Source organism: Paramormyrops kingsleyae, chromosome 1 (assembly GCF_048594095.1).
Source record: "Paramormyrops kingsleyae isolate MSU_618 chromosome 1, PKINGS_0.4, whole genome shotgun sequence".
Classification (NCBI taxonomy): Eukaryota; Metazoa; Chordata; class Actinopteri; order Osteoglossiformes; family Mormyridae; genus Paramormyrops; species Paramormyrops kingsleyae.
In genome coordinates, this window is record NC_132797.1 from 75053190 (window position 1) to 75066315 (window position 13126).

The 13126-nt window shown below is 46.7% G+C and overlaps 2 protein-coding genes across 3 annotated transcripts in view; one reads left to right on the top strand and one right to left on the bottom strand.

Moving 5' to 3' along the window:
• The window catches only part of slc9a7 (solute carrier family 9 member 7), a 28300-nt gene extending 25416 nt beyond the window's left edge, over nucleotides 1-2884 (top strand). For both annotated transcript variants that reach the window (XM_023800878.2, XM_023800880.2), the window contains one exon: nucleotides 926-2884. In XM_023800878.2, coding sequence (XP_023656646.2) covers nucleotides 926-1192 — 267 coding nt within the window. In that variant the 3' untranslated portion in view covers nucleotides 1193-2884. The remainder of the gene's footprint in view (nucleotides 1-925) is intronic.
• A 1571-nt stretch (nucleotides 2885-4455) lies between these two features.
• chst7 (carbohydrate (N-acetylglucosamine 6-O) sulfotransferase 7) lies at nucleotides 4456-10799 on the bottom strand. The gene is made up of 2 exons (XM_023800739.2): nucleotides 9434-10799; nucleotides 4456-5186 (listed from the first exon to the last, which is right to left on the bottom strand). The coding sequence occupies exon 1, from the start codon at nucleotides 10712-10714 to the stop codon at nucleotides 9458-9460; it is 1257 nt and encodes a 418-aa protein (XP_023656507.1). The 5' UTR covers nucleotides 10715-10799; the 3' UTR covers nucleotides 4456-5186; nucleotides 9434-9457.
• Nucleotides 10800-13126: the final 2327 nt, after the last annotated feature.

Consider the following 13126-nt stretch of genomic DNA (forward strand, 5'->3'; position numbering starts at 1 on the left):
AAAATGAAAGAAATGCGTACACTGTTTTCTGGTTCTGCTCTCCATCCAATAATTTTCCGATCATGGGTCACTCCGCTGTGAAGACGAGCATCACACAGATGGGGGGTATTTTATTATATAATTTTAGTAAATTCTGCCAAGGTTGAGTCGAGCACAATGCCACACGAAGGTGAAACACGTGCATATTTTATCAAAATCATGTTATGACCAAACTTGGCTCACTCTAATCTGTTTTCTTGATATGGAGCATTTATTTCAGCTATACTTAGTTTTGAAAAAAACTTTGAAGCCCCTTTTCCTCTGTCTGCCTCTGCATAGTCACTCAGTTTTGCCTTTCCAGTTCCCATGCGTGGGCATTAAACTGTCCCACAAGCCTGCTTCCACACCTGGTCCTTCCCAGTCAGTTTGTTTTGAAGTTTAGCTCCCTGTGTGTAATCTCTGCTGCCCTGGCTGGTCCATCTGCCTGCCCTTCTCCCCCAGGACTATTAGCCAACACATTAGAAACATTAGTACAGCAGAGTTACAAATGGATGCCCAGAAGGTGACCCTTCCTGATCTCTGTGGGCAGCACCATGCCTGCGGTCCTGTTTCCAAGCGTCCGTAACACGGCCCCATCGGGGTGTTTACACACTAGCTCAGAATCCTGTCCTGGGGAAGTTGTGTGTCGCGTCCTAGTAGTTTTGTTCAAATTGCATTTAACGAAGAGCCATCAGAGTTCAGAAGGGGTTAAAGTTTAACTGAAGAGGAGTAAAGATCGTCCCAGTCCCATAATCCTCTGGTGTAACTTGTACATGGATACAAGACATTCTCAATACACCCTGTGGCTCTTATTAAAAAGAAAAGGGGAGGAACTGTGTGCGTGCGAGTGCTTTGTCTGTGTCTAGCGGCCCCCTTGGTGACGTCCCTGCCACCTCCGTGTTCACAGAATCACGAGCAGCTGAGGGACACGGATTCGGACCTCATCCTGAATGACGGTGACCTGACGCTCACCTATGGGGACACGGCTATCACGGCCAATGGGGCATCAGGAGGTCATGCGGGCGGCAGCTCCGCCGAATGGGGTGAAGTCAATGGCAAGCAGAGCGGAGCCACAGCCGAGGCAGCGGCCATGGAGCGGGAGCTGGAGGCCCGGGAGCAGGAGCTGATCACCCGAGGGACACGCCTGGTGTTCCCCATCGAGGACCATGCCTGAACACCCACCTCCCCTCCAACTCCACCGGCTCCCCCCCCCCCATCCTGCCCTGCCCCCCCATGTGTTACCCCCCCATCGATGACCCAGTACAGAAGAGGCCAGACCGTGGAGTAAGAAGGCACTGGGGTGACGGCAAAGGGAGCTGACTTGGGTACGCCCCTGGGGGGCTTCCTGCCCCCGACCTGTATGTCGGAACCAGGCTCCTGACTTTGGAGTGCGGAGAACCACTATATTTCATGGTGGAGGCCAAGGTGCCCGGACTGGGGGGGCCGCTCCCACACACTCCCTCCTTAGCCACTGTTTAGAGAGGAGATGGTTTCCCGGTGACCATCACAGGGACATTTCTGGAAGGTGACGGGGGGGGAGGTCACGATTCCCCCCCACCACCACCACCACCGTGTCTGTGAGCCTGAGCCTGATGGCTGAAATGTGGGAACGGAGAGAACAGCCTCTCCCTGCCCTGTCTTGCTTGAGGTGGAGGAACCCTGTGTGTGTGTGTGTGTGTGTGTGTGTGTCTTCGTCGTGCTTCAGTTGCCTGACGCTCTTCTCAAACCACTGGCAGCGACGCCTCTTTAGTGACCGTACGGTGAGGCTGATTAGTGCCCCTGTCCCTGGTAGCCTGGACAGAAACATGAGGTTTTTTTTGTTATATTAACTGTCTTTTTTGGCACGTCGCGTGTCTCTACTTCTGTCATCTTTCCAAACCGGGTCCGCCTTGCTTCTGTGTCGTCTTAGTCTTGGCCTTTCATAGGATCTCATGCTGTGCTCAGTGTGCTGTGTTCTTATTGGTCGTTGAGTGTTGGAGCCCCGCCCTCCATCTCTGCTTTGCATCTTCACATTAACAGAGCGGACCGACGATGCTGAGGGCCGACTGACTGCCGCTCGCTCGGCCTGTCGCTTCTTTAAGGGGCTGCTGCTGTTTGCGGAAGTGGGCTCCTTGACCCTCCGTGACCCCTGAAGCCTGTACTCTTTGTTCCTCTTCCCCGGTCGCCGTCCCACGACGTTCGCGTTGGCTGAGCCCCCCTAACCCCACCTAACCTCCACCGTAATACTTGCTGCCTGTATGGTGGTTGGTGCAGCATGGAGCCTTTCAGCTTGATCGGCTTTGATCTCCATGATCCCCTGCGAAGCTTGACTCCATATACGGTACCACCCCCCCCCCGCTGTAGTAAGGTAGCCCCCCCCCCCCCCGAGGTCGCCCAACGCCATCTGAAGCACTTTAGCCGCAGCTGTGGTCTCTCGCCTAGATGCACGTCTGCATGCGATTGGGCCCTCACCCTGTCACCCTCGCTGGGGATAGGCTGCGGCGTTACCCCTGCGTGACCTACGCCCACCCCCCCCCCCTGCATGTCCTGCACTCTATAGAATGTCGCCAAACTCTGTGGGAGGTCCTGGCGCTGGAATGATGCGTTTCACTGGGCATCTGCCCCCCCCCCCCCAGTTTTATTTGTGTGAACCGTGGTGCAGCTGCATACCTTACGGCTCAGGCCGCCCCTCCTCCACTGCGCTCTGCACTGTACTGTGAAGGGTGGGACACCTCACAGGAAAACGGGGGGGGGGGGGGTCTTGTGAGGGGGGCGTGTGCAGTCCAGCCAGCAGAGGGTCTTACTGCTCTTAGCCTTAGTGCTGATAACCTCTGGCTCTCATCTATACATATAAGCTGCTGAAATTCAAAAAAAAAAAAAAGAAAAAGCCGCATACTGACTGTGTCTGATCTGAATGATAAAAGTTAACTCTTTAGGGGATGAACCTGCAGTATTGAGTATTGGCCAGTTACCTAGCAGGAGCTGTAATAATTAGCTGTAACTGGTTTTCTTTTTGACTTCACGTTGGTGTGGCCTGTCACTGGAGAACTGGCTCACTGCATGGGGAGGGCGTCTTTACGGACTGCTGGATCCTGCTCCCCCCCCCCCAGGGTCTTCTGCCCCCCGTCCCCCCGCTAGGGTCCTCTGCCCCCCCCCCCCCCAGGGTCCTCTGCCCCCTGTCCCCCCGCTGCCCACTCTGCGAGCCACTGCACTTGTGAACGCTTTTTATTTTCGCTGTCCTGCATGTTGATGTATCTGTCAATAAAGCCAGTATACCAGGACTGTGTGGTTCACTCTGTCCGGTGCCCCTGCTTCTTACCTTGCTTTCACATCGGGTTTGAGGTTCATGTGTGTGATTTTCTTTCCTCATCATGTTTACAGTTAGCTGTGGCCTACATCCAGAGAGGCCTGCCTGCCTGCGTGTGTCACTGATTCACAGGCCTGAATTTTTGCCTGGAGAAAGTCAGGCTGGCCAAGTGTAATATAGCGTTATGAATAATCAGCCTTAAGGGTCCCTCCCCTTCTACCACGGCGCTGAATTCTCACATGTGGTTGGTTAAAGGGGTAATGATGCACAACTTGCCTACACGGTGCCGGCCGGGAGAATCAGCCGGAGTTCATCGATGTGTAAGTAAAATATGGAATTCTAACTAACGTCACTTAAAACTGCAGACACAAAACACAATTTCAATTAATGGAAACAGCAATTTTGAACTAACGACTGGCTTATGGTCTCAGTGACAGACCATTTTCAAATTAATGATGGTGGCTTGGGTTGTATCGAAGCAAAATGTTTAATTGTTGGCGGAAGAAAGTTTGTCTAACGTGTTTTTGTCTTGTAAATGAGAAAATGATGTATTTAATTACAAAAATGTATTATCTGTGGTATAAGCAGGTTAATGTATGCCAAGCCATTAACCCTTATAACTTGCATTTTTGTTGTCTGGGTTAAAACGCCCCCCCCCCAGCAAAATTAATCATATAACTTTCACTTTCAAGTCTCTCTTGTATTTGGTTGATTAGGAACAGTCTTTAAGAACCTGCAGCACAAGACAAAAAAGTACTACAACAAGAAATTAATCCCCACCCCTGAAAGCGGCCTTTGTCCCTTGCTGAGTACCCCCCCCATGAAATCTTTGAAAGTCAGTGCAGCACTGACTGGTTCAGGCTCAAGCTGGATTGGACACTGAGCAAACACAAGTGTGTGTTTGAGCAGAGGGAGAACAGAGGTCGTTTATGGGCTGCCTTTGCACGAGCCTGCTGTCCGCAAGGAACAGCTTCTCTGCTTCGGGGAACAGACACACACACACAGACACACGCACGCACACGCACAGACACACGCATGCACAGACACACGCACACACACACCCCATTATCAGGCCATGCTACGTGACACGTATCAAACAATTTTTCAAGATCTTTTGACAGGACAGAAAAAAACACAGCACAAGAAAGATATGCCAGTTTCCAAAGGGCGACTTTAATGTCGAATTTCCTGGATATCAGTGGAGTGTTTTTGTGTAAAGATTAATCTTCGTTCCAGGAAAGGCAGCGTGTAGTGAGAGTCTCTGCCAGCGGGGGCAGTCTCCTCCGAGGTATGTCCGTGCAGCATTTGTGGTTCCACTGATGGGTTGAGTGTCAAATCCACGGGTGGAACGTGGATTCGTCTTGGAACGGCGTCCAATCTGTAACGCCCCTCTCCGTTCTAACGCAGCACACACTCATCGTCTATCACTGCTTTAGTCCAGGTCGTTTTCACATTTTTTAAAATTGTTCGGTGTTAAAGAACTCAACCCAAAGCCCTGTGAGAAACATCCCAGGGTCTGAGTACAAGAGGTCGGCGGTGAGGGTGACGGACAGGCAACCTAGGATTGCCAAGTCTGTGAGTGGCTGCTTCCCAGGCGCCGTAGTTCCCCTAGACAGCACGCGTCATGAAGGGACCAGGAAGCTGATTAGTGCTAACAAAGTAAGGGCATAGGCCTTGGCCTGTAAGGGGGGAACTACACCCTGTACATATCTACATGCTGACGTATCCATCTGTGCACTCAGACTGCACAGAACCCCTCTGGCGCCCCCCTAGGGGCGAATGATTCTCAGCCTTGAGGAACCAAGACCACTTGTGCCACAGGAATGTGCTTCTTCCTGCCTGATGTGGCGCCCCCTGCAGTCATCCTTTGTGCATCGCGCTCCTAGAAGAAAAAGGGAAATGTGAACTGGACAGCCCAGGAGTTAATGGCATTACTAACACAGTTATTTAGAGGACCTTATCTCCCACAATGCAGTACAGTAAGTAATTTACAAAATAAGTGACCAGAGCATGGTGCTCAAATCAGCCTCCAGAGGGAACACTTCAGGCGGACCCATGTCTCATGGCCAAGATGAAGCACAGAGGAGCTGGAAAAACACAGGAACTGTGAGGCCATGCTAACGGCGTTGAGAGGTAGATGCTGAAAGAGCACTGCTGTCACTGCGAGGGATGCGGTGGGGAGGGGGCACGTTCATGCCCGTGGCGCCAAAACGCTCTTGTGGGACCAGCCACAAAGGGCCCGTGCGGCTGCAGTGTGTCACCTTGCAGTGGGCCGGCGACCCTCGGCGATTCTGAAAGGCCCCGCTTGTCGAGTCTGTGACAGGAGGGGGTGGGGGAGCTTTCTTCTCTGCCAGCAACAAGCCGGTATTGTTCCCCCCCCGCCCCCGTTTGTGAACCCTGCCAGCCTGCTGAGGCCCGGCTCGTGTGGATCAACTCGCTGGAACCGTGCAGCTAGCCTCCCTCTCCGAGCCTGACCTGTGGCCTCGTGCTGGCTCTGGCTCTCAGGCTCGTGATTAATAATAATAATAATAATAATGAAACATGAAACCTGATTGAGTCCAGTTCCAGTTCTCTTTACCCAGAATCCGATTACAAACACGTCCAGTGGGGGTGTCCACGTAGCCCCCGTGCCTGTGTGAGAATGAACGGCAGGCAGACAGTGCCCATCTGATTAGATGGGAGGCAGCGATTGGCCAGGAAACAGCCTCACTGGTATCAAACAGCAAAGCACAATCGCCACCCTTTCCAAATTCCTGGGAAGGGTTATGGTCAGTGGAAGCGGCATGTCCATCACACGACAGGATGTGCTCGGCCTTCATGTGCCGCTGGATTTCCCTAACGCCCTCCACACAATGGTGAATCTAATTAGTTAATGGACACTCTGTGGATTAGAAGCTTAATCTCGAAATTGGAAAGATGACAGTATCCAGGCAACCTTCCATTTAATCATAAAAACAGGCATACTTGGGCATAGTTCATTTTTGTTTTGCTTTCACCGGTAGGTAGTGGAGAGGGATGGGGGTTCAGGACGCCACCATCACAGATGAAGGCGGGTGGGAGGTTGATGGATGTGAATGGATGTGACACAAGCAACGGAGAGTGATTTGTACCCTGACAATATTACTGAATCATTCCATCGAATCCAGCCTTAATGCGAACATTTTACCTTTCATCATAATTATTCATTTAATGAATAAAATATTAACCTACACGATTTATAACATAGCTCGTCTCTATAAGGCTTTAGGCCAGCTTTTCTCAAACTTGGGGTCCCCTGAATTGTCCAGTAATTGAAGATTTTCGACTAATTATTATTCTTTTAAAAATTATGATTAACACACCACATGCAATTAGAGGAAGGCGATACATCGATTTTATCGATTAATTCGAAACAGGACGATGTGTTTTTATGAAAATCGATTTTAGTACTTATTTTACACGCGAACGCCAAGAGCGGAACTAATGCGACGCACCGTTCTTCATGGGTAAATTAGCTCGGGGCACCCAAACACTGCAGCGAATTCACAAACAACATGGCAACGACAGAGGAAAAGCTGGAGCTTGTGCCCAAGAAAGGTATTGCTACATCTGTAATATGGAATTGGTTCGGTTTTGCACCGTCGGACACAGACCAAACAAGTCCTGTTTAAAAACTGTTGCAACCAAAGGAAGCAGCACGACAAATTTATTCCAGCACCTAAAGCAGACGCACACAGCGGAGTGGGAGAAGTGTAGCTCTCATCGAAATGAAAATAGCCGCAGCATCAGCACAACATCCAAAGTTAAGCAAGCGACCGTCCCTGACACGTTTTCGAACTGTGTGCCATATGATAAGAATCGGGCACGATGGAAGGCGATAAACGCTGTCGCGATGTATATTGCGAAAGACATGGTGCCCATACATACTGTGGAAAACCGGGATTCTTTAACATGCTAAAAGTTTTTACAAGTTTCTAAAAGTGTTTACAATGGCGTTCTCTGCCATCTCACTTACAAGCATCTTTTTTGGCTTGTCAGATTGCACTTTAACTCTAAAGCAAAAACAAAAACGAAATAAAGTTAAAACTTGTTTTGACCCATTTATTTGTCATCTGTATTTTGATTTCGAGTAGGGGAGGGGAAAATCGAAAATTAGATTTATTGTGAAAAAATCAGATTTTATTTTTAGGCCATATCGCCCAGCTCTACATACAATCTTAAACAACTGTATTTTTTCACGTTCATTAATATCAATAAATATAAATGCGATCACCTTCAGCCTTGTAAAGACAAGCTCGCCTAACTGTACATGTGATCAGGGAAAATAAAATGTGACTGTGCACTGATCTGGCTACTCTGTATTTGCAACACAAACATGACCAAAAACTAATTCTAGAGAAAAAAAAAATGTCTATGGGGTCACCAGAACTTTGTGATGTCAAAATGGGGTCACAGGCCAAGAAAAGGTTGGGAACCCCCACTTTAGGCTCATCCTGCGACCTTGTACTGCACAGGCAGCAGGGGGACAGATAGGGGGATGCACTTCATATAATAAATTCATATAATACAACCACAACAGCCTTTTCCCCGAATGTGATGATTCTTTACCTACTTTGACTTCATGGTGTGAGACGCTCTTTCAAAAAAAAAAAAAAAAGGTTACATTTACTTTTCTGTTGCCATGACTACACTGGCATGAATACCGGGCCGGATGGCATAAGCAGGCATGTTCTGAAAACTCGTTCAGTCCCCGTTTTGGACTGCAGTGTCACTGTCCAGAAATAGGCGGGCCCAGTTCTGTCTCCATTCTGTAAATTGCAGAATGAGTTGGAGGATTTTGACCAAGCAGCCTGCCATAACCACCCCCCCCCCCCAAACAGAGACACTTAGTCTGTAATTGGCAATGTCAGTGGCTGTTGTATAGCTAAAAAAGTTAAAAACAAGCTGACAACTTTTAAAATTTAGTTACTCAGAAATACCATTTGTAATCCAACATTGCATGCTGGTACACAGCCCTCAAAGCTACTTTCCTTATAAAATGCTCTATAAATTTGACCTTTGTTTGTCCTGTGGACACAAATTGGGGAGGGGGGGGGGTGGAATCTGTACTTTAACAGAGCACCATGGTTACCTTGGAAAAATAAATGTATGTATTATGGTTTGTTATGGCTTCAGGATTAAGTTACACCTTGATAAACCTGTTGTAGTACTGTGATATAATTTCCAAAAAACACAAAACACCATTGTAAGCATCCATGGGCGTAAATTATGGGGGGGGGTTGTAGCCCCCCCCCCCCCCCCCCATAAATCAAAACCAGCTAATACAACCCCCCAATAATCATGTTTCCCACGTAATGGGTGGAGACCTCAACCCCCCCAAACAGGTGTTCCGGGCAATTCAGTTTCCCTATGTTTCCCCTGTCGCGCGCTGATTTGTACACGGTTTCGCTGTTGTTTTCATGTCTTTATACGAAGGTAAATAAGCCATATATTTTAAAACATCACATGCCTTTTCGATGTTTTTTGTTTTTACAGATAATACATGAAAGTATTTAATTCGCTGGATAGAGATATTTCTTGATGAAAACGGTATAGTATTGCTTATAAGACTATATCATGTGTGACAATCTACTGTATTCACATGTAATAATGTACCTGAGTGATTTTCAGACATTTCACATACCTCTTTGCTGTAATATTAGTGGAAACATTATTTCCTAATAGACAGGGGAAACATAGGGAAACCGAATTGCCCGGAACACCGGTATTACCCAAGATGATGTCACAGAAGTGGATAAAGCATACGCAAAATCAACAACCTGATACGAATACAGACATTATGTGTTCACTTAATTTAAACAATTACACAGATTTATATGTTTACGTACGACATTGTTAGTTTAGTATAATATCAGCAAGAGAGTACTTCAATTATGTTGAAATCTAGAGAAGAGTGTCATCCGGAGCAATGTCTGTTATAAATCAGAGACTATAAATATTTTAAAGTCTAGGCCGCCATGAAACAGATAGCAGACAAATGAAATATACATGTCTGTGAATAATGATCTAGCATCGGAGGTTGAAATAACCCATTATTTACTGGGTCTGCCCTGCCCAACACGTCGTAACAAGTTATTTCCGTGTGCTTACCTTAATTCCCGTCCTCTCGAAGTTCTACGTTTTATCCACTTGTCTTTTCTGATAGCCCAGTCTGCGCATAACCTCACTGCAATACGCCTCGACTTGGTTGACCTGTTGGACGTTCAGCCTCTCCCTCCAGGCGAATATAGCTTCTTTGGCGTCCCTTGACGATATAAGGAACGGCTTGTCAGAAGAGTAGCCTTCGCCATGCGTCATGTTCAGAACAAACTTGTCAATCGCGGGGGAGGACGTGAGGTTGGAGAAGCGGTAGAGCTTCTCCAGCTCCTGAACGGGCCGGAGCACCAGGTCCTCGTAGCGTATCTGCATGTAGTTCTTCTTGACCCACTGAGGCGCACTCATGAGCAGCAGCATGTCATTCAGCCAGTTATCGCAGATCAGCTCCATGGCGTTCGCCACATAGTTCTCTGCGCGGTTCGCTCTGCTGCTCGGCATGAGAAGGCGCTTGTATTTGTCCGATTGCTTCTTACTTCTCAGCACTTGAATGCTTTCCTTCACCAGCGCCAGTTTAGATTTCAGCCTAGAATTATGCACAGCTCGCGGGTCCCTGAACAGCTGAATAATCTGGAGGTTTAGATTTGGATCCCTCATTAGCGGTATGAGCACACCTAGGTCTAAGACACGAACATCTTTGATAACAACCACAGGATACTTCCTGCACTCCTTCTCCAGATACGTGATGTCCTTCGGTTTGCACTTCTCGCAAACGGCTCCCCTCACCAGCCCGATTTCGTGCTTCTTGTAGGCGCTGCACAGCGGCTCCGAGCAGATCACCTTGTTGGTTTTCCACCCGAAGATGGACGAGGTGCTGATGTTCTTTGTTCCCGCATAAAGTTTCAGCACAGAGAAATCACAGCGGAAGAGCGAGTTCATCATATCGCGGACTGCTCCTTGTAGACTGGCCGCGTCGCCCGGATAAAGTGCCTGCCACATACTCCACATAGGTTCGTACAAATAAAACACTTCTGGGTGCTGATTAAATAACTCCCCCAAGAAGGAAGAGCCCGTCCTCCAGGTTGCGTGTAGATAGATGTGTATTTTCGAGTGATTCCTAATAACATCATCCTCCACCGGTGCGGTGCCGTTGCCAGTCTTGTACCCGTTATTCCACAGCGCCAGCGTGCTGTCCAAATCGGGACACTTCTGCTGCTGCAGTCCATGCTTTATCTCGCTTGTTTTGCCCCCGTAATCCATCATGTACGGAATCAAAAGTAATAAAACAGAATATATGAGAATCAGAATCATGTATTTCTTCTGAAGTCGCCTCTTCATTTCCTCAGCCAGCGGGCGCCCGGGTATAGCTCTTCCCTTACTGACACAGCGCCCCTGTACGAAGGCAGGGCAAAGCGCTCGGCAAGTTAAAGCCAAGGGTGAAAGAGTGGCGTCAGTCGGCGTTCGACACGCCCAGGAAAATCGCCAAATAAGCTTGATGTGCAGCAAACTTAGATGCTTGATATTTTAAGATTCGTGCTGAGAGGCTGAAAAAACGTCCACCGGGCCAATTAATTATACGGTTACAATTATATCATCATAATCTTCATATCATAAATCTTCATCATCATTAAAAAATCATGTAACTATAAAAAATCATGTAACTATAAATCGAAAGTAACACAAGGATACCATTATCCTGCTCTTTGGCAAGTAGTATTTCACATCTTGTTCTATGATATAACCTATATTTTAATAGGCTACTATAATTCTTGCACGAGAAAGTTCATTTTTAGACATTTTTTTTTTTAGATATTTAAAAACAATTCAGTATCGTGTTTATGTACCCGTAGTGCCGTATAAAAATCTCAGACACACATCTTGTATCCTCTAGATTTTAGATAATGTTAATAATAACCATTTATTTGTATTTATAATTTTTCCCTTTGCACTGTGATACAATGTGATACACATCAACTCATCGGTCATCCGCACACTTTTTACTTGTCTCTCGGTCGTTGTAAAAATGGTAAGTTTGCGTTTTACAGGTGTTGTGCCGGTCGGAAGGGTTCCGGGACACGTTTAGGATACAGGTTGCAACACATCGAGTCCATATAGCCTATACTATGGAACAAGGCTGCCTTATCGCTAACAGTAATAAAGATTTGCATCATGTTTCGTTAGGCAAAACAGATGACTTTTCATTCCGCGCGCAATGTGAGCTTGGATGCTTGGATTCTTAACAGTAAATGACTTATAGAAGCGTGATGTGAAATATATAGTGCATAATGTTTTAACCGTGTGTAAGTAGCCTATTACACAGGAACACTTGCCGCTGTGAGATAAGCCAGCTGAAATAGGCGCTAGTAAGATAAATGAGCACCAAACCAGGCTCCTTATTTGCCGCTTCAGTAGCGGGACCGTTCGCGGGGGCGAAAGCTGCGCAGTTTATCATTGAGACCTTTTCTACGTGATTTTAAACGTTGGAAGTTACGCATATAATGAAAATGATTTTCATGAAAATTATTGGTAATTTCTCTTTTACCATATGTAGCTTTTTTGTAGCTGGACATGCGTGCAAAACTACGCGGTCCACGTGTTAACATTTTTATTTATAGTTGTATTTATTTATTGATTTTGATATTCTATATAAATGCACCATGTGGGGCCGTGCTATCGAGCCTTTCTGCGCATGTGCAGTTCCACCGTTTTGGGATTAGGGTTAGGTTTTAGGGGTTAAGGTAAGGGTTTTAGGGGTTTGGGGGGGTTAGGGTTAGGGTTAGGGTAAGAGTTAGGGTTAGGGCTATCGATTAGCACTACTATAGCATTTTTCGACAAGGCAGCATATATCGACAGAACACCGGCGTGAAACGGTATTTCATAACGCTGTATTCCGGTGTATATAATTGACAATAAACCTCTCTTGGAATATGACACCTGAATTAAACGTCATATTCTTCTTAATACACAGCAGGTATCTCACTATATAGAAAAGTGAAATTGTGTTGACCCAGATTGATTTAACACCGAAAAAAATCAGTTATTGTCCAGCTTAGTTTAAATCAACTGCTATAGGTCTCCATTTATTTTGGAGGCCTAAACCTCTCTGGGCCGGGAAAATATCAACTTCTCGGTACACTTCAGGTACCCAACTATATAGAAAAGGTGACATTGACCTAGCCCAGACTGATTTAATACTTTAAAAATCAGTTGGAAACAAGGCATTTCATACTATAGCGCATAAAGGTGTGAATGAGAAGCTAGATTTCCATGCCCATTTTAATACTTTAAACCTCTCTGGGCCAGGCAAATAACTTTTAAGTACACAAATCAGATGGAAACAAGGTCATGTTATGTAGTGTGAATGAGAAGCCAGGTTCACACCATATAGAATGACCGTGCTTCCATCTGATTTTTAAATCAGCCACGTACGTGTCAACCACCAACTGAAAATTTGCAGATTGTAACAATCGCTCAGTAATGCCGAGTTCATGGTCTAAGCATCCTTTCGAGGGGTGGACAGTCATCCCGCCGGGCTAAGTTAACATTTATTTCGACCCAAAGGTCGTAAAATGTTACCGTCAGAGGGTCTTTGCACCTTTTTATAGTTAAATGAGAAATTAGTTAATTAGCAGAGTCGCTGTCATGAACTATAAACCCCCCCCAAATATAAAATTACCTATACGTTGAACACTCTGCGGGATGTATTTATTAAGGGATCGTCGTAAAACCATAGCGAGTTTACAAGTGAAA